Raw genomic sequence first — 25,650 nt, 5'->3', positions numbered from 1 at the left:
GTATATGCTAGGTTTGGAAGTCCTGATGTACTTTTTCTGCTATTCTAATGAAGCAACTTATAAGAAAAATAAGAAACCGAATGTATTAGATTTGCCGTGCCAATTGTGTAATTCTTTATAAACACAAAGGTTTCTGCAATGCCAAGCTGAGCTGTTGCAGCTTAATACAGCAGTTTGAATTTTAGGAGTACTTGAAGGTGTTTAAAATGATTTCTAACAAAATGCAGCTAAATGAAGTACTTGTTAGACAGGAAACAAGAAAAAAAATCTTACAAAGGTATTATGTGTCTGCCACTGGGAAAGTGTCAGGTACTTGCTTCTTGTAGAAAATAGAACATTACTTAACTAAGTTAAAATCCAGCTAATTCTCCTTAGGAAAAAAATTAGCAGTAAATTGTTAAGGGGCTGGTGGATTTCTTTGTTTCTTAAGGATGGTAAAGATTTGTGCAGAGACATCAGCAAAGAGCAGCTTTCTGAGCTGTTCCCTGCCAATTGCTGACAAAGGCAGTCCTAATGAATCATTCTGAATTGTGATCATGTGCTACCAGCCCACAGTGAGCTGCCAAAGAGGAAGTGCAGCTTGTTTTCTTTCATTTTCTTGATTCCTATGCTGTAGGAAGATGAAAGGAGAAGGAGGAGGAGGCAACAGCGGCAGCCAAACTTAAATAATTCTGACGATTCCCGATATCAAATGGAGGCCCCTGAGTGGGACCCACTGAAAAATGACACCCTTCCGCCGACCCTGACGCCAGCTGTCCCTCCGTATGTGAAGCTGGGCCTGACCATTGTATATACTGTTTTTTATTCACTGCTTTTTGTGTTCATCTACGTCCAACTCTGGCTGGTCCTTCACTACAGGCACAAGAGGTTCAGTTACCAAACTGTCTTTCTGTTTCTGTGCCTGTTTTGGGCCTCTCTTAGGACAGTGCTCTTTTCATTTTACTTCAAAGACTTTGTCACAGCAAATTCTCTCAGCCCCTTCATCTTCTGGCTTCTCTATTGCTTCCCAGTCTGCCTCCAGTTTTTCACCCTGACCCTGATGAATCTTTACTTCACACAGGTAAGCAACAGATATTTAGTTGATTAAATCTAGCTGAATGGTAAAGCCTTATTATGTGAGCATCATGAGAAAAATGTAATTTACAAATGTACCTTGGCAATGCAAAAAGCAAATTTCAATTGTTTGTTTGGGTGTTTTAACTTCTGGTCTATATGCAAGTGATCAGTTTTACAATGAAACTGGAGACTGAAGTGATCACTGTGAGAATATCAATTAACATGTCTACTGTCTATAAAAATAATTGAAAGTTTGGAGAAAAAATGTTTAGGAGAGCTTGGAATTTGGACACCCAAAATTTCATTCTATTATTATGTCCTATTATTGTTATTGGACTTTAAAAACCTCCTGGCTTACCAGACTTGATCTCTGTGTGCAGTCAGAATTGTAATGTCTGATTTTGCCAGCAACAAACCCCCGGTCCCAGTTTTTTTCATAAGTTGGCTGACGTTTCTCAGTGAGGTTTCTATGATGTGTACAACAATTGAAACTGTTCATGGAGTCCTACTGTGGGCCCAAATTCCTGTAAGGATATGTATTACTAACAGCTTTGACTGTTCAATAAGTGCTAAGTGTTGTGCACAGATACACCCTCTATTTCAAGGACACACTGATGTAAAGGTAAATTAGCTGTATATTGGAGTAAAGGAAATAGTATCTCCATTTCAGGAAGAGGTCTTTAGAGTGTATCTGTGCCATGGACATCTAAGAAACCAGATGAGTTAAGCTGCACAGGGATCCAGGTTGCTGCAGCTAGAATTGCTTGGAAATATTTATGGGGAGCATGGGTATCTTGCACTTGGCTGAAGGATGGAATACTGGCATGCTGAGACAAAGAAAGGCTGCTAGGCTTGCCTAAGATCTCACAGGAAACTTGCAGGAGGGCAGAGACTGAATTGTTTACCTCCTCAATCCCACTGTAGTGCCTGGAGCAGGATACCAAGACTGCACCCATGTGGCCCTGATCAAAGTCCACTTTCCCAGTGCGTGAGCAGTTGGTCAGGAGAGCCTCAGCTAACCCTGGAGCACACCAGACAGTGCTCAGGATGCTTTGGGTGTTGCTGTGTGCCCTACTTGGAGGCAGCTCACTGCCTGAGGCTGGTGCTTCTGTAGTCCCCATGGTGTTTAACAGTGCTCTGTAGTGATGACAGGCTTTATAAATTCTGAACAGCCTGACTGGAGACATCAAACTGCATGCAAGAGCTGCTATCCTAGAGGCTAGAAAAGCAGCAATGGTAAGTATGACTGCTGTAAGGAGATCACTTGAGTTGTAGAGGGTATTAAATATTTAGAACCACATACCCAGTTTTGTGCTTAGGTTTGGTTTCATGGATTCAGTGTCTGAAATGACTGCTAACTCACCCTGCTCCACACCCTGGTACTTGAGATATATTAAGGGATTACAGGAACCTTTCATCTGCATACTACCCAAATCCAGGTCGGGCATGTGGTGACCTACGCTTTATCCCAGAGCTATTGTGAGAGTCATTTGATAACTGTGCAGCTTCCCAGGGTCAAATGTCCATCAGCACACAGTCCACCCCATCACAGTGCTGGGACTGTCACAGCCTGGGGTCAGACTCTTCCCTCATACACACATGTGGGGCTGCTGTGGAAGCCTGGAGGCAGAATGCAGCATCCTGGCTCTTGGCCAAGAGAAGCCTGGGCTGGAGCGAGCATGGGGGGGCACAAGCAGTCTGTGCTGTAGTGTCAGCACTCAGGAGGCTTAGTGCTGCAGGTAACATTCCTTTTGTCTGAGGAAGATCTAAAAAGACAGCACACAGAATGCACACATATGTCCTTTTCACTTATTTTTAGCATTATTGTCTGGTAGCGTGCAGGAAGTACAAGTCAGTGGTTGGAAACAGAAAAAATGCCAAGGCTGTTGGTTCTGCCTTTGAGACAGAATTCCTGCTTTGTCATCCTGAGTTCTCCTGAACTTCCTCTGAGCCCCTCTGAAAAAGAGTGGAATAGTTACCTGTCTTGAAGAGCTGCTGTGAAGCTTTTGAAATAATATTTGCAAGGGACTTTCAGAGTTTGTGATGTGCGTCATAATCTTTAAATACCTTGGGCCACTGTAGACAGACTTAAGAATTGTATTGTTTGCTCTAGAGCTTTTTGTAGTCAGTGAAATTTAATCTCAAATATCTCCTCAGCTGAAAAAAAAGGTTTAAAAAATACAAGCACAGCCATTCTATGAATGTATGACAGAATAAGTGCATATATTTCTAATTCAATGTTATTAATTTTTTACTTCTAACCATTAAAAGGTGGTTTGGCTTGAAATTCAGCATCTTGTATGTAATGTACATCTAGCTTTCCACAGTAGGCAAGCAAGAACTAGTGTGAAAGGGGTGGAGAGAGAAAATTTTGTTTTCAGTAATGGCTTAAAACTTCACAGACCTGTTTAGAAACAACTTTTATCCTTTTATTCTCCAGAAGACAGACAAGAAGGGTCTGCAGCTGTATCTCATTGCATGAAACCCCTGCTATTTCACTGGTGCTTAGCTAGAGGGAAAGAAGTGATCTATATGGGTACAGAGCACTGGAAGAGATCCCATGGGTCTCTGGAATTTGTAGGTTTTTATTATCTGCTGTACAGCACCCACCATTCCTAAATGTGGCACTGCTAGGAAAACTTTTAAATGTAGATGTGAGAGGAAAAAAAGTGGTTAAAAAATATTGTAAGTCCTCCTGGTAAAACAAAAAACCTCATTTGGCAAGTGCCCAAGGGCATTTTTCGAATAACAAGCACCTTTGAACTTGACAGAAAGTTAGCCACAACTATTCTCTTTTTTAATAGGTATCCCAAAGCCATAGGGAATTTCAGCTGTGTTTTATGTGTAGCAAGACAAATAAGCCCTGATGACATCAGCACAACAGAGTTTTGTCCCCAGACTTGAGCATCAGCAGCTGCAGCAGAAGAACCTCTAATGTGTTGGGGCAGATTAAAGCAGGGGAACTATAAACAAAAGAGAAGTTAGAATCAAAATAGTTTTGACTCAAAACAGGATCTTTGGCTTAAGAGCCAAGTTCAGGGTCCAGTTGTAATGCCCTACTTATAGCAAGTAGAAAGGGTGCTGCAGATAAGGCTTACAGAATATTAGTTACTCTCAGAGACCCCATACTGGAGAAAATAGATATAATTTTTAATTGAATAAGTAAATGTATTAGGATGTATTAATTCCATGTCTGTAGTCATTCCCTTCTAAAGAAAAATAATGTGATTTACCCTCTCAGGAGGGGATGCCCTCTGCCTACTTGGAAATCATTAAAATAATTCTCAAATGAGGATGAGATCCAGTGTCACTTTTGTAAAAGAGTAGCACAACACCAGCAAGTAACAGCACTGTACCAAGACAGAGCAGTTCCCTGATCCTGATCCACCAGATAGGGAACCAAAGTGCATTTCCACCTCCAGAGACCAAAAATCCCATAGAGATATTTGCCTCACACATTCAGCTTCCAATGTTTTATTTTTGGATAAATAACATATTTTCCACTTTAAAGGGAAAGAAGTGGAGGATCCCAAGTGAGGCATCCCAGGCTAATGAAGAAAGTGAGGATTTCAGGATTTGGGTACTCTTTTATTTATGTCCTGCTCTCTCCAATCTTCCCTGTCCCTGACAAGGGGACACCGAGATTAGTCCTCAGGCTTTACAATTAGTGCTGTGGGTCAAAGAGTAAAGAGGCTCTGGGAAAGAAAATAAGTTGTGTTTTCCCGTGCATTTAAGGGGTGGGCAGAGAAAGACTTGCTTCACTTTGTGCTGTTTGCTCAGGCTTTGAATTTCTCTGGGGAACAGAACACAAATGAAGCAGGAGAGAGGCTAGGATGGAGGGTTACAGGCTCAAAGAACAAGGTCAGGGCCAAAGATCATGAGCTATAAATTTCCCTGAAAATCCCAGGCCTCCCTTGTGGCCAGGCAAAGAAACAGTCGGGTGGGCTCTAGGTTTTGTCATTAGGTTGGGAACTTCTCTAGGATCGAGGGAAAGTAGTGCTGAGCTAAAGAGCTGTGAGACAGTATGGGTGGAGAAGGCTGGTAGGCAGATTTTACCTCTCCTTCCTCCTCCCTAACCATCTTGCCTTTTCTTTGGCATTTAGATTGAGAAACTTACCCTGCCTCCCAGGCAGTGCTGATAAAATCGGGGACTTTCAAATGAAGAGAAGTTGTATAAAGTAAGACAGTTTTGAGGGGAGCTGGCCATGCCTGGCAGGGCGAGGTAAAAACAGCACAAGGCTTTCAGAAAGTTTTCATGTATTTCAGTGGAACCAGAGTAAATGGTAGCTCTGGGAGGAGAATTAAGAAAATTTCTCATTCTCTAATTACTGATGATAGCATTTCAAAAGTTCTCACCAATGAGAGAACAGAGAGGGCTTTTTATTTTGGAGAATTTTTTATCATAAATTAATAAATTATATATTACAAAGCTTATTATTAATTTAAAACAAGCTTTAGATATATATATAACTACACAGGAGTCTAATTACATATGGTAAAGCACCAGCAAATATGTTTGCTGTAAAATGTTGCCCTTACTATTGTATCTACAGAAGACAAATAGAACTTGCAGATTGGCTGGCTGTCAGCATCTGACATGAAGGATGAGGTCATTTGACTTAGAAAATAATTTGATAGGAAAGCTATTCTTGAAAGTTTACTGTGGCTGTCAGCCCCCACAATCATCCCTGTCCTTTTAGAACTATTTTTACCAATATGTGGAAGACTGAGTGTGGTACTGGGTCACATTGCTCATGTCTGTAGGCCTTACAAGCTGTGTAGAATTTAGAGAGTAGAGGGAAAACTTGCCCGTTTTGGGAAATCTGATCCAAATAAAAGAATGAACATGGAAGAAAGAGAGAAAGGGGAAGGTGGGCCTGGGACTGAAAGATACACAGCTGAAGAAAGATACATGTGCTGCTGCTGAGATTGTGGCATTATTTTCAGGTTTCAAAGGGTAGTTTGTATGACAGAGGAAGAGAGGGACTGTCATGAAAGGAACTGGGAAGGAAAAGTGCATGCTATGGTTCTAATAGGGTTTTTGAAGTGAGAAGTGGTAAATAAAGCTGAACTTCATTCCTATGCAGAAGGCCAGCTTGAGACATATGCCAGTATTTACCACAAATCTGAAGCTTTTTGGTAAGCTGAACTGTAGCTCCTGTAAAAGTGAATTGATCACCTAGCACAGGAGGTACAACAGCGGTTTGTGCCAGTCATCACTTCAGCTAAATCAGAGCATGGACACAAAAATTGCTCCAGGGAGATTTTTTTCTTTTGCTTTGGGAATATCTGTCTTGGCTTTGACAGCTGTTTCACTGATACTTATAGAGCCAAAGTGGTTCCTGGTTAGCTGGAACCCCATCAGCTACAACAGCCTGGCCCTGTCTGCCTGCTCTGCTGCCCAGCAGCTCTCCGGAGCTGTCTGCAGCCAAGCTGCTGATGGGTCCCATGCCATCCCCACTCCTGGGGCATGGTAAAATGTGTCTAAGGTCAGCTGTTTACATCAGTTCCTGCAATGGGAATTTCCTCTGGCTGTGTGAAGAGATTTTTGGAGTCCTTTTAAACTGCTGCAATTTTATATGCCAGACATATACCTCAGGGGAGTGGAGGAGGGGGTGTGAGAATCTCATTTGAGGTTTCCAACCCTTTGGCAGAAACAGAGAGTCAAAACAGGATATTTCTCCTTCAAAGAACAAGCAGAAGGGGAAATACTTTTAAGACTAAAAAGTAACCATTTAAACATAAGAAAATTAGCAAGGACTTTCACTGTGTTTTCCGTGTTCATCTTGGGCCTCTCTGAAAGATCTTTTTAAAAGAGCCTGCTCTCTGTTTGCTGTTTAGTCTATTCTTAGGAATAATCTGGTTTGCTCTGGTTTGCTGGAAGACTTACTTAGATGACTCAGATATTGACTGGAAGCTTTCTCAACACTGCTGCGAGGAGGGGCCATTGAGCAACCAGACTCTTGAGCTAAATGCTAAAAGCAAAATGCTGCACCCACGTATGTAAGGTATATTGAGATCAGCTCCTGTCATCCTTACTCCCACTGAACAACACTTTATTCCATGACAATCCCATTGCTTCCAGCAGGGCTACTCATAAACTAAAGCCCCATAAGTGTTTCAGCAAAAATGGCACAGTCTGGCTGCCTGTGCTCCTGCTTAGCAGTGAATTGGTAAGAATTCTCCACTCCTTAAAGTGCAACTTACATTCTATATAGCATCTTTCTCTCTCTCTCTTTTTTTTTTTTTTTTTTTTTTTTTTTTTTAAATACAGTATTTATTTTCTGTCTTGATGGTCCTTTTTCTCTGAAAATTTCAGAACATGTATCACCTGGGACAGGTTCACCAAATGCAGAACCACAGTAACAGCTGTTTTGGTGATCTTGAATCTGGAGATCCTGTTGGATCTGCAGCAGCAGTATCACATTTACTTTTACCTAAGTTATCCATGGAGATTTTGCTGGGCAGTGGTCTTGGGTTGGTTTATGTGACAGTACTTTGTGACTTAAGAAGGATGATTAGATAATTTTGGGGGAACCACTGGAGACGGTATTTAGGAACTTGATATTTGCTAGTTTTTGTGAAACCAGAAAAAACTCGTTGCCCACTGGAAATTGCTTGTCTTGTGAAGTTCTTTGCAGAGGCTCTGAACTCTTCTCTTCAGTGGAGCTCCTGAAAGGTGTCAGAATTAATGGTACAATGTGTGTAAGCGCTACTCACAGTAGGTGAGGACTGTGGAATGACCCTAGAGATAAGGATTACTAGTTTAGTTTCATTGAGGTCAGGAATCTGCTTCCTCCCTTCCTTCCAGAATAAGCAGAGTAGGCAATAAATCTTGTACAAAAAGTATCTGGGAAGTATCTTGAACCTCATCCCTTCTCTGAAGGTGACAGCTACTCTCTATGCACAGCAGAAGTGTAAAGCATTTGCAAGCCCCTTGTACCTTTCCTTTCAAAAAGCAAGTAAATAAAACAACCTAAATCTTCTTGCTGAACTCCTGTGAAATTTCATGATCCAGGAATTTGGAGAATGAATCACAAAACTCTTCAATAAGGGATACCATCAGAGATGTTATCTATTTGAAAACAGTATCAATGGTTGCAGAATATTTTTACAGATTTTTTTCCCCCAAGTTTTCAATTTTTATTCTCAGTTTGCTGAAAAACTCGGTGTTCTCTGCTGCTTAAGCTACTGCTAAGCAAGCTGATGCATCACAAAAATAACTTCCATGTCAAGGCAGCTGTTTATGGTGAATAGGAGTTAAATGACAAGTTGTTCCAGTAGATCTGGAACAGTTGAGCCTGATTTTCTCCAGATCTATGTCTTATGATTGACTCTCAGTGGTTCCCATAACTGAAGAATTTCTTACAATATTTTGCTGTGCAGACTCTCTTCTATTGGGTGATGTGTAGAATCATTATGTAGGCTTCTCCTCACAGAGGACATATATTAGATACATTTTTAGAGTTCATTTTTTCCTTTGAGTCATTAATTTTTAGGAAGGTGATAAAGAACCATGTCTTTGATACTTCAAGCATTTTTCCCATCAGTTTTCTGAAGTATTTTAAGATTAGTAAGGGCCAGATAAAGAGGCTGACAGGTGGACACATGTCTACAGTCACATTGTGATCATTTAAGTCCCATTTCCTTGGGAAAGCATAATAATCATAGCAAATATTATGCAAACATTACTAAAGGGCATGCAAAACCAAGGTAAATGGATAAGATAGTGTAACTTGAGGAGAAAATGACTGGGAAACAACCCAGAATAAGTCATACATCATGAGGTTTACCAGTGTGCTTTGTTGTTTCATTTGGAAATTAAGTTTGTTTGGAGACCATGTTAGCTTATAAAAAAGCAATGATAGTTTCAAGTGATTTTTCAAAAATAAATAAGATACAAAATATGGTAATATGTTTTTGTATAATTTCTGATGGTGGTTAAACAACTGTGACTGATGACAGCTACATTACAGAATACTTGTCAGTATTTTATCTTTTCTGGCACAGCAAGCTAACTGCTGGGCCTGAGCTATCTCTGTAAAAGCAGATATTGTGCAGTGAAGAGACAGCCAGCAAAAGCCAAATAATACCTCAAAGTAAAATAAAGAGTTTGGCTCTCAATGGTATCTTTTTGGCAATGCAACATGGATGTGAAAGTATACATCTAATTTCAGGCCAGGGTACTATGATGGGCTCTTCATGGGAGCATTTGGCCTGGCGTGAGCTGCTCTGTGTGAGAGACGTACTGTCAGGTCATGTAAAAGCCTACAATAATTTCCCTCTATCTTTATGCTGGCATTGATCCTTTTGTCAATACTGGTATAAAGGACCGTAAGTGAAAATAATAATGCAGACAGTTTGTATACAAGTGCATCTGATCACCTGGTGAGTGGCTCTAATACTTTGCTTAGAGCTTGCCTGCCATGGGTAAGCAATCCATGCAAATCCATTATGTAATGAAACCTGTCATGACATATCTTGTGGCCTGTGAGACAGAATTGCTGTGACTCACAGTGTCTTTCTTTGCTGACATGTATGCTATGTTTGATGCAATATTTTTTGTTTTGCAGGTGATTTTCAAAGCTAAGTCAAAATATTCCCCAGAGCTACTGAAATACAGGTAAGAACTATATAAACATTCAATGTGGGAGGGAAGAGCAGCCGTGCTGTTTGAGAAACATATTTTCTCATTTGTGATGCTTATATTTCAGCTATTCAGATTTGTATACCAATGTTCTATGATGATGGTTCTGAAGCCACCTTCTTCCTATGAGCTTTCCCAACACAGGGATCATTTTTAGACAGTCACATATTTCAAAAGCAAGTATTTAAAATGCGAGTGGAAAACACCCACATTGGGGATTTGTTTATTTGTTCTTAACATTTGTATTACTAGGTAAATTCAGATTCAGTGCTGAAGAAGCAGAGTGATGTTTTGGTTTTTTTGGAAGGAATGAGTGGGAGTGGGTATGTTTTAACCTGTGAGGTCAGTGTAATAGAAGCCTTAAAAGTTTTGGGAAGATGATGGACCAAGGTGTGAAGGAAAAGAGCTAGGGAGAATGGATTCAATTTCGTGATGTGTTTGGGAGCTTATAGATAACCTCCCCTGACTCCACAGAGTTGAGGTTATGGTAGATTTGCATTTAGGTGGAGAGATTAATTTGGCATCTTGTTGTAGAGGAGAAGCTGTCAGGTTGTATTTGAAAGAACCCCAAAGGGTAGTAATGTCCAGAAAGCTCAGGAAGAGCTCAATAAATTAATGTTTGTTGTGCGAATGCTTAAAAGCCTCAATTGGGCAATGCTATTTAGAAGGCAGAGAGACTGAGAGGTTGTCTCCATTCTAAAGAAATATTAATTCAAGATAGGAAAACAAAATAATTTAAATGGCAATATGACTTGCTTGCTGACTGTTAGGAGAAAATAGTACTGTATCAACGGGGCAAATATTATCACTGTCCTTGCTCTAGAAATTTGTTATCCTACTGGTTTTTCATACAGCTTGTGGGGCAATCATCTTTACCAAGTGTTTTGGGAACCATATTTGGTATAAGGGCAGTACAGTGAGAGCAGGCTTGAGGTGGGCTGAGGAGAGCATGGGAAATGCAGAGTGTGATGGCTGACTCAGGAATATGGACTCCAGGCTGAACTGCAGCTTTGAACCCCCCTTTTGCACTCTGGCTCCTGTGGCAAAAAAATCCAGAAGTGTGGGCTGGCAGACAAGCAGAGCATACCCCAGGCAGGTCCCCCAGAGCATATGTGCTTGCCCCTAATGGGGCACACAGGCAAGAGAGACAAAGAGGATCACTCTGTAAAGAGCCAGCTCAGGGTGGTGGAGGGCTGTCTTTGGACAGGTTCCTGCGTGGCTTTAGAGGTGAGAGCTAGAAGCTTTGAACCTCATATGTTACTGATGCTTGTGGCAAGGCTTTATTCCCAAACACTGCTTGAAAATGTCTTTCTTGAAGCACAGGGAGCTCATGATACTTAGTCAATGCCTATGAAGTGACTGTATTAGCAACCTGCATGTAGCTCTTGGAGCATTTGTATTCCTAAATACAAATATACTTTGGCTAGAATTACTCATGGACAGACTACCTTCCTCATGGATAGCACCATGTCCACCCTGACTCTTCCCCACTGGATTTCTAATACAAATCACTCTTTGATCTGGCCTAACCTTTTCTTTCTTGTTCAGCTCTGTTGGTAAGGGATTTCAGCTGTATTTTATTTAAACATCTAGATCTCAGCATTGTGAGATTAACTAACCAGAGTGTGGTTAGTCTGTCTCAAAGGACTGTATTAATAAAGCTGACCTCGTTTCCTATCTTACACAGGGCAATTGAAGTGATGTAATATGTGCATAACTACAGACGAATTAATTGTAACAAGCTAGTGAAAGAACACAGACTTACATAGTGGCTTGGGTTGGAAAGGACGTATAAAGATCATCTAATCCAACCCATGTCCCATGGGCAGGGACATCTTTCATTAGATCAGGTTGTTCAGATCCTGAGGGAGAGATAAATGATGGAAAATGCAAGGCCTACAGACAGGTCTGGAATCTGCACTTACTGAAGCTGATTTTCTTCATTACTGAATGTCTACTTTTTGATTTTTTTCCCTCCATTTTTTGCCTCCCATTTTCTTTAATAAGTGTGAGACCTTATTGGCTGGTATTGCCATTTTTGCTACAGATGGTGGCAACATCAATGGGGTAACTGAGAGGTAGGACTCCTGTCTGTGTACTGATAGAGGTCTCAAAAGTCAGAATCATTTCAGACACCAAAAAAAAAAAAAAAAAAAAAAAATTCTATAAATCCTGCCAGTCTCCCTGGACTTGGGGATTTCATATGTCACCAGGTTTGGATGAAGCTTATAGTGCTGTGTGTGCATGTCTTGTTACACACTAGCCTCAGACACAGACACTGCATACAAAATACAGTCACTTCGAACAGATTTTCTTGTTAAACAAGGCAAATCTCACTTCATTTATCTGAGGTTTTATTTTCAGCTCAAAACAAAACTTATGAGTGCATTCAGCCTGACACAGAAAGAACAGAACAGCCTGGCATGTGTCTTCCCCAGTCAAACCAGATTACACAAGGCTCCTTTAAATACTAGTCCCAAAGTGGGGATTAGGCACAATAGGCCTTTGAACTTTCACTTGTGCTTTCACTGGTGAAATCTGGAAGCACCTCTCCTGCCCTGCTTTTCTGTTTTCTGTAAAACTCCATATGCTTCTTCATGCCTTGTAGGTGCTCTTGTAGTTGCATTGTAAAGATACTTTCTGCCTTTAATCTGTTGAGACCCTAAAACCCTTCCCTTAGAGAGACAGCCTGCATCTCTATCAGGGTTTTCCCATAAATTCAACAACAATGCTTCTATTGCATTGCAAATCAGGCAACCATTTCCTCAGCCACATCATGTTAATAAGGGGGCTGGAATATCATCATGTGAAGAGCTGCACAACTGACTGGCCATGACAGCTCACCCTGGCACATATGGGATTGTGTGGGCACAAGAGTGTGAAAGTGCCGGGATTTTTTTTTTTTTTTTGCTAAAGTCTGCAGAGGAGGAGCCTGGCCTGGAAGCCTCTCAGCCTCACTGGTTGCAAGCCAGCTTGATGCTGCATGCCAGCATGCAGGCTGTGCTGCAGCAGAAGCTTCTTCTGCCTAAGGTGAGCAAGAGCAGAGCATGCACTTACAGTCCCATAAGCAAGGCAGGTGGAAGAATATGCCCTTCCTCATAAACCCCCGCAAGGGGACTAGAGATTGGATTTTGGGAGGGGAGGAGAAGGGAAGGAAGACACGTGACCTCTATATAAAGACTTCTGAAATACTAATAAAAGTTGTAGATGTACCACCATTGCAGAGGAAGCCATGTGAGAGAGGAGCTTCAGGAGTGCCGTGCTTCCAGCATTAGACTATGAGGTTTAAAGGAACTACCTCCAGCTGCTTATCCTAGAAACAGAGCCCTGCCCTGGGAAGTTAAGAATGAGCACAGTCTTCCTGCTGAGAGGGAATTTCCGTGCCTGGCAAGGAAAAAACAGCATCCTTGCTCACTGCCAGATATAGCTGGAAAGAAAGGCATTGATTCACAAGCTTTTAGGTTTTCAGTTCTCCCTGGAACACAGTTAAAATATCTCAGAGGTGTATCTCTTCCTTTCCTGTCCTCTGAAATGAAGCCAACTATGCTTCAGCTTTGTAGCTGCATTGATGCTAACCCAAAAGAATATGAATGTGTGAAAGGAAAAGATCCCCATTGGGTAAAGTATTGTTAAACAATTGGAGCCGGATTCCTCAGGGACAGTCTGTATGTTTGTTGTCAGCCAAATTCAAAGTTCCCAACAGGCATGAAAAGCTGTGGCCAAAACCTCTTGTTCAGTGACTTCAGATTATGAATCTTATCAGTAATTTCCTTGGTCAGCAATGATAATGAACTAAGCAAATTCTTGAAATAGAAACATGCGCTTTTTTTTTTTTTAATGGAAAGTCCCACATGTTTGTGTAGGCATAAGGAGGAATTACAAGCAGTAATAAATTAAAAAATTACATACCATGTAATACCTTGATTACATGGTATGCTTATATTGTAGGTATCAGTGCTGGCTAGGTTGGAAAAGAGCCATATGGATAAAAACTGTCCAACTCCTGGGCTTCTGTCTGACACATTTTGGTTCCAGGTCTACTTCTGTGGTTGTATAAACACATATTTTTTCTGGCCTAGACAGCAAGATGCCAACCCAGAATCAATATGCATAGTTAAATTTCTTGATGTTTCTTTCAAGAGGTTGACCATGAACAAATTGTTTAGGAAAAGAGACAGAGATGGAAGCTAGGGAACCTGGAGATTTTTCCTGCTGTTAGACACTTCCCTAATTTGATATCTGATGACAAACATTAACAGTCAGTGATGCTTTATGGGGCAGTGGTGGTATATTAAAACCAGGGTCAAAACCAATCCATTCCAGGCAGAGTTTTTTTCTGGGAGTGAGTAGGCAGAGGGTTTGTGCTGTGTATGAAGTGCACGATCTAAGAAGGTACTTGTGGTTTTAAGTAGTTTTGAGAACTGTGCTGTTCAATTTCTGCTGCAGTCTTCCATGTTTTGCTGCTTGATATTAGTTTCTTTACTTACAGCTTGTTGTGTAACTGTAAAAACAGGTTTGAAATGTGCTAGGTTAATCTCTCCAGCAATCTGGAGCACTTTGATTTTGGCTCAGGCAGCTGGTTACTCTGTCAGCTGTGGCAACCCGACACAGGCAGATTTCGTTTCCCAGAGTGCAACTTCCATCTCATAATTGACACTTGCTGAACAATGTTGCTAAAACTGTTTTCTTCTCACTCTCCCAGGTTGCCCCTCTACCTGGCTTCTCTTTTCATAAGTCTCCTCTTCCTCTTGGTGAATTTAACATGTGCAGTATTGGTGAGGACACAGAATTCAGAGAGAAAAATCATTGTCTCTGTCCGGGTGGCAATTAATGACACATTGTTTGTGCTGTGCGCTGTTTCACTCTCCATCTGCCTGTATAAGATCTCCAAGATGTCTTTAGCCAACATTTACTTGGAGTCCAAGGTAAGGTACATTTTCAGTTCTTTTCAAGTACCTTCTGAGATACAAGGGCAGTGCAAGGCAAAGCCACAAAGCCTAGAGCTGGAGGCCTTAAATTTCACAGCCTGTGCTTGGCTGGCCATCATGTTCAGTACATGAATTAAATATTAAATGGTAGCAAGGGAGCTTTTGGTTAAAACCAGTGATCCCAAATATGTGTTTTTGAGGCAGATTTTGCGTAACTTTTTGGTTCATTTCGTCTATGTGAGAGAGACAGGCCAAGAGGGAAGCTGCTTTTCCCTGCCGCAGGGCCTTTTAAACCAGTACAGGAGACTGGAAAGTCTGCATCTTATTCCCTCAGCTCACACACACTGCTTCCATGTCTGTGACTGAGGGTCAGAGGTTCAAAGCACTGTGGCTGGCAGAGCAGACACAGCAGAAGGGCTAAAAGAGTCTCAGGGGAAGTCACCAAGCCACCATGCCCTGAATTCCTGGATTTCAGGAGTCTACCAGGGCTCCAGTGCTGCTCACCCAAGCTGTTGGCTATTGGCCCTGCAGCTTTATTGACCCAGCCCCTCAGTCTGCCTTCCCCAGTGAGCATAAGTGAAGAGGACCTCAAGGAGTATTTTAAAAAGCCTGCTGAAAACAAGCTTGCCTGACTTCCCACAGAATAACATTGGTTTAGTGAACAGCCAGGCTCTGAAAATACCAGTGCAGTCAATGCCTCTGAATTCCAGCTTATAACAGCCTGGAAACACCACTATTCACCAGGCCATAACCTACAGCCATGATAGGAGTGAGCCAAGACACTGCAGCTACTCAGGAATTGAAGCCAGATCCATAGCAGGCAGTGGTGAAAGCTGTGGCAATACCAGCAAGCAGGAAATACTTTAAAGAGGAAATGTTTGCTAGGCACTTCTCTGTTCTCCTTCAATACTAACAAGTCAGTGGTGCTGCCATGGAAACCGAGAGGGAGAGAGCAGAGAGAAGCTGCTGACTGGCACATACCATACCCCAGCTCAGTGGCATTTACAGATTGCAGATAGCAGAAGCAAAGAGCAGAACGGAGTTGGTATTTCCCTGTATAGATTTCCCTACATTGCTGTCATTCTTTAACAGTTAATAGTTAAATGTGTAGAGATTTAACAAACGTCCATCCCACCAAATGCAAAAAAGCAGATAGAAGTGTCCTGGTTTTGCTTCCATACACTTCAAATGCTTCAAATACACTTAGTGGGTCAGTGAAGGGAGAAGGCAGCAGTGAAAATAAATCCAGAGAAATTGTTGTTCAGTCACAGGCCCCTGCAGAAAAGAAGGGGAGCCCCAAGGTGGTAGGGTGTCCCACCACAGAACTGGCCCAAATCAGGACCTAAGGGCAGGGCTGTGCACCTCCTTGGTGCTGGCACAGCCCTGGCACAGAGCACCACGATGGTTCCCCATGCCAGCTCATGGAGATGAATGTGTTCTCACAAGTGGTCGGGAGATATATGCCAGCAAATGGGAGATGCAAATAAAAGGCTGCCAGTACTGCTGCGTACCTACATGCACCACAGAGCATGCATTATCTCCAACACTATTTCTGTCATATCACTGCAGAGAATGGATTTTTCTTCTCTAGATAGTTTCTTGGCATAACAATAGCAGATAAAACCAGGATGTGTTATTCACTGCTAGTTGCAGTCATCTGTACGCCTAAAGTATATGCAGTCAAACCCTACTGGAAGTCCTCAGAGGAGCTCCTGTTTCAGGTCAGCAGAAAAGAGGAGCAAATGGCTCTTTAACTCCCATTTCCACATTCAAACTTCCATCACCTGAGTGCTCTGTCCTTTCCTGTCTGCAGTAAAGAATCTGTTAGAGATTCTCTGGGTTTTGTGAAATAGTTTGGAGTAAAGAAGGCTTGGTTTCCTGCAGAAGGAGAAAACAGAACAAAACCAAAACCAAACTAAAACAGAACCAAAACTTCCTTTAGGTTAACACTGATTTGTTACAGAGATTTATGCCCCTGTGATTTGCAGCACAAGATAAACTTTTCTTACTAATAAAAATAATCCATTGCCAGTGCCCTTTGGTCAGCAAATGACAGGCTTGAAAGAAACAAAACTGAGTTGTGTTTTTAAATCTTCTATTCAGCCCTGAACTTTTAGTTGTTGTGCAGCATGGCTGGATTTGATTAAACAGGAAATAGACTTATTTCATCTGATTAAGTAAATGTAAGAGAGGATTCTGTGATAAGGTTTTCTAAATAGAGGTTGAACCTTAAATTTTTAAAGGATTTGTTGTGGCAACAGCACTATGTTATTGGTTAAACTGGTAACTCAAGATTTAACTGTCTCCTGCAAATATAAGAACTTTTGAAAGCCCTGTTTCATTATTTATAGATACAAAACATATTCACTGATTTTATAATAAACACTGCATGTTTATGTGATACCACCCAGCTCCTTGACCACTGAATGTGTCCAAAGATATAAATCTAACAATATTTCTTTAAAGAACATCCTATAGAGTAATAGGAAACACTTTTTAACCCTTTTCCCTAGCTAAGTTGTAATGTATTAAGTCTTTTAAAACACATTCTCATTATTTATAGGAATATATATAAGAATATGCAAATGTAAAAGGGGAGATTCATATTTCTCTGTCTGGCTTATCTTCAGCATGCTGCTACCTTAAACAGTTAACTTAGTCAGTGATTTGACAAGCTGAAGGATTTTGACGTATAGGCCACTTCTATGTTGCAGTACTGAAATGAGATGGTCTTCAGACAAGGGACCCAGAGAAAGCAGTACTGTGGGTCTCTGCCAGGAGAGGCAGAGGGCAGGCCTAGAGAAGCAAATTACTGCAAGGCAACTTACCTCTAAATGCACACAGCACTTTAACCCACCTTTCCTCCTTTGGCTATGCAAAGCACTATTCCAGAGCCAACTACAAAGATTTTACTTTGAGTTCCTTTCAAAGCCAGTCCCATTTTTGTACATCTGCCTGTCTCTCTGATCAGACTCATACAGATCCCTGCAGCCATGGCTCCTGGATTCCTTCCTTCCATGCTTCCTTCCTGCTTCAGCTCCTGTGCTGGTGTCTCAGCCCCTGACAGTGATCCTGCCCACTTGACATAGTGGTCAGGCATTTATTCCTCTTACTGGATCAGGCACTTTCTCCTGCTTTGTCCAGTTTTCTATCTTGGGCTTAGGAACTGTTGCAATTTCGTACTTGCAGTCTCATTGCTCCTCTTGTGCCCAAGCTACCCTGCCATGGTCACTCTGCCCATAGGCTGTGCTTCCACTTTGCCTCCTCTGTGTTGACATTAGCTAAGGCAGGATGTTCTGTTCCTGTCTGTGCTGTTTTTAAGTGCTGACTGTTATGACCTGCTCTGTACTTGTGAAACTGGTGCAAAGCAAGCAGTTGTAAAAAGATGCAAGGTTGCATCATGCTAGTCAGCATCTGATACAGGATGCTCTGCAGCTAATGCAGAGCTGAAGGCTGAATTCTGCCGCTCTACCTCATACCAAATGTGGGTCTTCTGTGTTTTCACTGCTCTGAAAATAGCACTTGTTCAATAAAATGTAACAATTAGTCACAGCCCATCTTGGTAAAGGCTAGAACTGCTACCATTGCATGGAAACCACTGTGCTGATAAAATACGGGAATATACATAAAATAGGCCAACACTGGCCAAAGAAGGAAAGACAAAAATTCAATTGCATGACACAGAGTATTATGACAACTCTAAAAGTCCATGCAAAGCAAAGTTGTTCTCAACTTCCCTTATGAATAACAACCTGTGCTTAAATCTCTTCCAGGGCTCATCTGTCTGTCAGGTGACAAGCATAGGAGTGACTGTTATACTACTTTATACCTCACGAGCCTGTTACAACTTGTTCATCTTATCATTTTCCCAAACCAAGAAAGTCAACTCTTTTGATTACGATTGGTACAACGTGTCAGATCAGGCAAGTATGAAAATATTAGCTAATGAGAAAACCTCATTCTCTAGCTGATGATTGACTTCCTAAATGCTATCACAAGAGGAATAATTATATTCAAACCCTATTTTTTTTTTTAATTTAATGAACTGAGATTGTTTTGCTCCAGGAATACAAATTTCTGATAATTTTGGCATAAGGATAAAAACTTCAGTTCTGTGCTGAAAAAAAAAATAGTAACCACAAGACAAATAATTTTTAAAAATCAATTTTTTATTTACCTTGATTTTATTGTCAAAACAAAGAGTACCTTTTCTTAAAACAGGCAGGTATTTTGCCATTATGAACAATGTATTGTACTTAAAGAAGCAGAAAAATAGTACTTGATTCCACTGAAATTCTCAGTTCTAAGACATCATAACATCTCCCCCTGCCATCCAGGGCCATGGGGTTATTTACTTTAATTCTGGAATTAGCATGATAATCTCTGTTGTTTGAGAATAAGGCTATGACTCTTCCCAACCTTTAATTGCAATTGACAATTTACATCGAAAACTAACAGTAATAAATGCTCTAAAGGAAATAGCAAGGGATTCTTTGTTGAATTCTAATAAATTTCAGCATCTAGCTCCTTTCTTTGCTTTGAAGAATGTATTTCAGTCCCAGTATTTTTCCAGCTCTGGCCTGGGTCTGGATCATGAGCATCTTTTGTTTGGCCTCAAAATCCCATGTCTCTCCTGCAATCTGCAAGCACCTGCAGACCCAAAGCAGCATTCCCAGCCATGCAAGGACCTTGTATTGCCCAGGTGGCCAAGCAAACCTGCAGCCATTGACAAATTTCTGTTGAGTAGTAGGTAAAACTCTAATTAAGAAGTAGGTAAATAGTAGGATATGATTGCCCTGAGGGCCTTGTTATAAGTTAGTTAAGTAGGGTCTGTCAAGGGACCTTTAATCAGCCCTGCTGCAGTGCAGAGAAGAAGACTGCAGGTGTTGCCAGTGGAATTAGAGCACACAGATTTAGGCAAAAGGGCACTGGGCTCTGACTTTCTCCTGAATCAAATTATTTCTCTCTTGTTTCCTGAGGAGTTGTTGCTGCTTCTGCTGACCCCTTGCAGGGGATAACTTGTGCTCTGACTCCTACAGTCTGGAGTAACAGGGGCTGGTATGGTCCTGTTTGCCCTCTGGAGGCAGAGGTTGTTCACTGGGAGCTCACTGGAATGCTTTTTAGCCCCTGAATTATTACTACATTTTTTGAACATCTATTCTGGCTTATGACATTAGGGTTGTATGGATTTGGGGGTAAGTTATTTGAACTACATGTAAAGGGCCTGGAACTAAAGAGTGGGTACTCAATTTGGTAACAGACTCAAAAGACACTTTTAAAATTACAGCCCAATAAATGTACTGTAGTATTGCCTCAGGTCACCAGTCAGAAGCAGCCTTTTCTCTTCTGTACAAAACATATGAAAGGTGAGGATTTGCCCTCTGTAGCTATGAGCAATGGTGGAGATCTAGAGAGAAGATCACAGCTAGTGCTGCAGTGCCAGCAAGGTTATTCAACCTTAGAATGTGCATCAATTTGAGCAGACCCAAGGTCTTTTCATTTTTAAAAGCAATGTCCTTGACTGTTGACTGTTCCTTTACAATTATTCCCAGCAGGAAAGGGACTGGAAATCTAGTTTCTCATTACCTGAATTTGATCACTTCATCAAGTGATTGCTTGCCAGGCTTTTAAGCTGGGAAGACCCCTGCATTAAACTGATATTTCTGAAGGAAAGATAGCAGGAGGAGGAAAGGGAAATCATGTACCCAAGATAACATATTGATTTTTTTAGTATGCCTTTAATCATTAGCCAGGCTGATCTGGCTCTACAGAATGGAATTTCTGGCATTGCCTCCTGCACCTTCAAATGAGCTACCATCTTTAGTTTTACACGCTTTACTCTTTTACTTTTCAACAGGCAGATCTGAAATGCCAGTTGGGAGATGCAGGTTACATAGTGTTTGGAGTGATCCTTTTCATCTGGGAGCTCCTGCCTACTTCCTTGGTTGTGTATTTCTTCCGTGTCCGAAACCCTACAAAAGATCTAGTAAGTGGACTCTGTTGGTGTATTTGCTAGTGTAATGTCCAGGCAGGTTTGAAGGGCTCAGCTCCTGGGGATCTTTTGCTTCTTTATATTCTGACTTCTCTTTTTCAGTGTGTCCTCAGCAGAATAAGAGCCTCCAGAACTTTCCACTTCTTTATGATAACTCCTCTTGAAAGAAACTCATCAAGTTTATCCAGAAAGAAAGGCCAGGTGTTTCTCAGGCAGTTTATCTTAAACATCAGGTACTTTCTTAGGGGTAGGGACAACTTCCCTTTGAGATAATACAGAACTTTATTAGAATTGGAGGAAAAGGAGTTTGTTATCCAAACTTGGCATCTTTCATCACATAGCAGTGAAAATGGTTGTGTGCTAACAGGGTTGTGAAATAATAGATTGAATTTTTCCAAGTCAAAGACCAGTGGCTATAATAAGCACTGTCTGACTTGTTGGCTATTTCAGAAGACCAGAGTTTAAGATGTGAATTGTAAGGAGAATTCCTGGTAAATGTCCTTAATATCTTGGTAGTTAATAGATGGAGAAGCATTTTTTTATAGCTGTAGGTAATGTCTCCAGGTTAACTGGTTGACAGGCACAGAGGAAATACCAGGCCTCACTCGGATTACTGAGGTAATGTCTCTGTTTCTGTAGGCCAAATGAAACTAAAGCTAATATTACTTAAAAGGGATGTGAATGGTAAATACACAAGTATTTACCATTCTCATTACCAAGAGAGAAGCAAAATAACAGAATAACTTTCTAGACAAGGTGATGGGTTTTATCCTCATATGCAAATTTCAGAGACAATGATAAAGCCAAGACGAACAAGGAAGTAATACCTGACATTGGACTAGGAAACCCCATGGATCCCAGTGTCCATGACCAAAACTATCTCAGCCTCACTCCTGCTTAGGAGTTAACCAGGACTAGTGCAAAGAGAAGAAATGTTTTTATGTACCGGCCAGAGGTCCTGCTCTTCTAAAAAGTGACCACAGAGAGATCTCATTTCATTTAAAGTGGGTTTAGTAAGGCTAGACCTGGTGGCCAAGTTTGGATAGTGTAGGGGAGGTTGACAGAGAATGAAAATAATGGAAGTGATCTAATCACTGATTTCAAAAAGCTGATCTCATGAAGTCTTGGAATCCTAATCAAACAAGAGCTCAAATGGAGTCAGACTGGCAGTATTCTCCCACAAGAGCATGGCAGTAACATGTGTAACATATTTTTGCATTGTGATTTGCAGAAAGCTTTCAATCTCCATAAAGACACAATTCAGAAGAGGCAATCAGTGATATCACTTCTTTTATGAATACCTTTTTTAGAGTAAACATTATCTGTCACATAGGTTAGGTCATATATAATTTTTTTTCTCACATAGGACAATTATTTAGAGGAAGACCAGGAATAAGTAGAACTGAACAAAAAAGGAATAGACTCTATCAAGAGAAAACTGAACTTCAGTGTGATGTTACCACAAGAGGGAGACCAAGGGCCGCAGGATTTTAGGCTAATGCATTCAGTGGGCTGCTACTTGGCCAGAAAGCATGGGGTTAGAATTAAAGCTCTCTCCTTTAATTAAAGAAAATCATAACAACAAGTCTGATTAGGTAAAAATTAAAAATATTCTTTATTTTTAATAAAGAATCCTGAGAAATAGTTCTTTGGTTTCATCGTTCATTTGTGACTTCAGAATCAAAAAGTTTGAGTAGAGGCAGGCATCCTGCATTCAGCATTGCTCAAATATGAAACTCCTTTCCACAAGTGATTATTGCCTGGAATGAGCTGCTGTCTCTGGTGCTGACACAGGGTTACATCAGCATGTGGTCCTTTGCTTTGCCATACCTTTAACCAGACAAATGTTGGAAAAGGGGGCATGACAGAGATGCACTTAATCCTCGTTTCATCTTTGTCAAAGTTATTTAACACATAAAATAAAGGGGGAGATCAAACTGCTCTCCTTTTTAAGGCCAGAGAGAAGATGTCATCCTACTTATCCACAGGCACAGCGAGCCCCTCTTCCCTGGGAATGGTAGCAGTGGATCAGTGTTCAGCAGGTTCTTAGATGTCTCTCCGCACTGTTTCTGGAATCAAACTGGTTTCTTGCACTTTGTATGTTTTCTGTTTTGATTCACAGGGAAATACAGTGAAAATGCTTTGTAAATGAAAGAGTCATATGTCCCTGTTTGTCAAAGGACCTGACCTCAGGATTTGACCCTCACAGCACTATAGATTAGATACTGAAATTGCTTGGTGAGGGCCTAAAGGACTTTTTCAGATATGGGTTCACTAAGCAGGATGCCAAGCTTCAACATGATCAGTTTTTGTGGTAAGGGAGATAAGGCACCAGGAGGGAGTGTTATCAATGTGGGAGTTAAAAATCAAATCTCTTTAGATGTTTCCTTCAGCTCCTTCGCTGTTTCCTACTGCTCACTTCCTGTCAGCTGGCTAAAAGCATGAAGTGCCCTGGATGAACAGGAATTCAGCAGAAAGGTTGAATGCAGACTGGTGGCTTCAGAAGAAGGTCAGGTGTTAGCTAAGAAATAAGGACAAATAAAAGCTGTTGATATCAGTATCACTATGCTGGTAGAGATGAACAATAAATGCAAAATTATTTCTGTTGTCTTCAGCAAAAGCAAAATTGCATGTTTTATTTTGGAAACCATGAGGCAAGTTGCAGCAACTTCTGGAAGTCAGGCACCAGGCAATTGATAAACAGCTGTTTGATACACGTTGCAAATACTGACTGAGGTTTCCCTTCCCTCAGGCCAATGCAGGAATGGTCCCAAGCCACGGCTTCAGTCCCAGGTCTTACTTCTTTGACAATCCCCGCAGATACGACAGTGATGATGATCTAGCCTGGAATATTGCACCACAGGGGGCACAGGGCAGGTGAGATGCAAGAGTGAACTTCTTGCTGCCCAAAACAGAAACTGGAGGAAGAGGAACTCTGACACACCACAGAAGATGGATGTGAATTGTCTAGCTGCAATTGCTGCATAAATCCCAGCTGGGTGAGGGGAAGCAAAAGGGGAAGTTGAGGCGGAAAGGCAGCACTGAGTGACTGGGGATCCAAGGGCCCCATAGACACTATAAACACACAAGAATGAAAAATGTTACATAATTTAAGAATTGTACCAATGTACTGCTCATTGAAAAACTCAGGTCAGAACTTTGTTTCATCCTCTATTTCTTCCAAGAGTGGCTTCAGAAATTCCATTTACTCATTCAAGTGTGAGAGCAAGACTGCCTGGAAAAACAGCTCTCTCCCAACTCAGGCAGAGCAGGGAAAAGCTGGACAGCACAGGCAGCAGCTTGTGACAGTTGTAGCAAGAAGCCTTTCAACTTAAGTTGCCCTGTGACACGGCTAAGTATCTTGAGGGTGACCTGAAAGGAAGGGAGCATCTGCTTTCCCACATGCTGAAAGCTTAGAAAAATCTACCAAACTGCTGAAATCCCACACAACCCAGAACTGGCACAAAAATTCTGTCTTCTCTGCACAGCTGTGTGGTTTAGGTAAGGATTCTGGTCCAGGAAGGAGCAGTTCACATGAGAAATGGTAGCACCCAATTCAGAGAAGGAAAGGCACAGACAGGACTCCATCCTGCCCCAAAAGGAATCTCAGTTGTGTTATCCCTTTGCTGTGGCTGTAGCTACACTATGATGTGAATTGATTAATGTAACCACTCAAGATGCTGGCTAAGTTGCCAATTGTAGTTAACATAACCCAGATTTAGTTCTTGTCACTCGTTCAGGTGAGACAGTGGAGTGAGTCATTGTGAGCCCAGACCATGGCTCAGTAAAGTTGCACACTCACTATTTACAGTTATCAGTCATTCAATTCCTACATTAATTAGTTTTTCACATAGGAACGAAGCCCATGAACGATGATGGAAGTGGTTTTGAGCCAGCATCCTATCCTAGAGCTAGAGGCACCTTCTCTTCCATACTGAGCCTCAGGGAACCAGCCACACTGGTAACACATGCACAGCTCCCAGTGGAAGCCAAACCAGCCATATGCACTGTGTCATGCTGCTCGTGGGAGAAAAGACAGCGTGGCAGAGCTGCAAACCATGTCCTGGGCTCTGGGACACAGACACGGGAGGTTTAGATCTCTGACAGGCCCTTGCAGTGCCAGGACGTGGCAGGGATGAGCAGCACCATTTCTGGGATTTTTCAACACCTTCTGGAACAGCAAATCAGAAAAGGGTGGGTCTTTAGTGAACTAAGATAATCAGGATAATGATAATGAACACTTGGGCCAAAATAATTGATAGATCAGAAAACTAAGTAGCTGCCTGTACCCCTTGGGTTGGAGGTTTATTTTATTTTTGCACTTCAGCAGGAGAACAACCTCTACATGATTGCATTTTCCCTATGTTCTCTAACTAGGTGCTTAAAGAACCATTCTGCCAGTCACTAATTCTTCTATTTTCTTTCTAAGTTTCTCTCCAGACTATTATGACTGGAGCCATCAGAACAACAGCTTCATGGCTTACATAGGATCCCTCCAACAAGACCCAGCACTGGACACAGACCGGCCAAGCCCTATTTAACTTCAATCAACTACAGCAGTCTAGGACATTCCAATATTAAAACCAATGTTCCAAAAAACAAAGCTTAGCAACTTTTCTTCATCTTTTGGTTTTTAGAAATTTTCCTATGCACACATAAATGAAGAACCTTGCCATGAGCTTTTCATAGTTCAAGAAGAAGTATAAGCTAATGATATAAACTTTGAAGACTGTTCCGATTAATACCTTGTTCTAAGCCATGGTATTTTGGCTTTGAATAGAGTTGTTAGAAGGTATAATTTAATCATTTTTATGCTCATTTTAAAAGAGCAGATTTCATGAAGTGAAATGGCATAATTATTTTCTAAGTATTTTTATTTTTACACTGTATTGTTAGAAATATATGATCAATATACTGTAAACACATGAATAGATTTTTCAAATGCATGACAGTTGCAATTTTTATGTGCACATAAAAGCCTGTAAGAAAAAAATATCAACCTAATTAAATACTGTCTTTTCAAGCTA

At 41.2% G+C, this 25,650-nt stretch overlaps 1 protein-coding gene across 1 annotated transcript; it reads left to right on the top strand.

Annotated features, from left to right (window-relative positions):
* The first annotated feature begins 480 nt into the window (after positions 1-480).
* On the top strand, positions 481-25,650 carry GPR137B (G protein-coupled receptor 137B). The gene is made up of 7 exons (XM_072927092.1): positions 481-1,060; positions 9,630-9,679; positions 14,406-14,628; positions 18,405-18,558; positions 20,493-20,617; positions 23,376-23,500; positions 25,053-25,650. Exons 1-7 carry the CDS (start codon positions 692-694, stop codon positions 25,162-25,164), a joined length of 1,158 nt encoding a protein of 385 aa, XP_072783193.1. The 5' UTR covers positions 481-691; the 3' UTR covers positions 25,165-25,650.

This window comes from Taeniopygia guttata, chromosome 3, assembly GCF_048771995.1.
Source record: "Taeniopygia guttata chromosome 3, bTaeGut7.mat, whole genome shotgun sequence".
NCBI classification, from domain to species: Eukaryota; Metazoa; Chordata; class Aves; order Passeriformes; family Estrildidae; genus Taeniopygia; species Taeniopygia guttata.
This window is presented reverse-complemented; position numbering and strand designations above follow the sequence as displayed.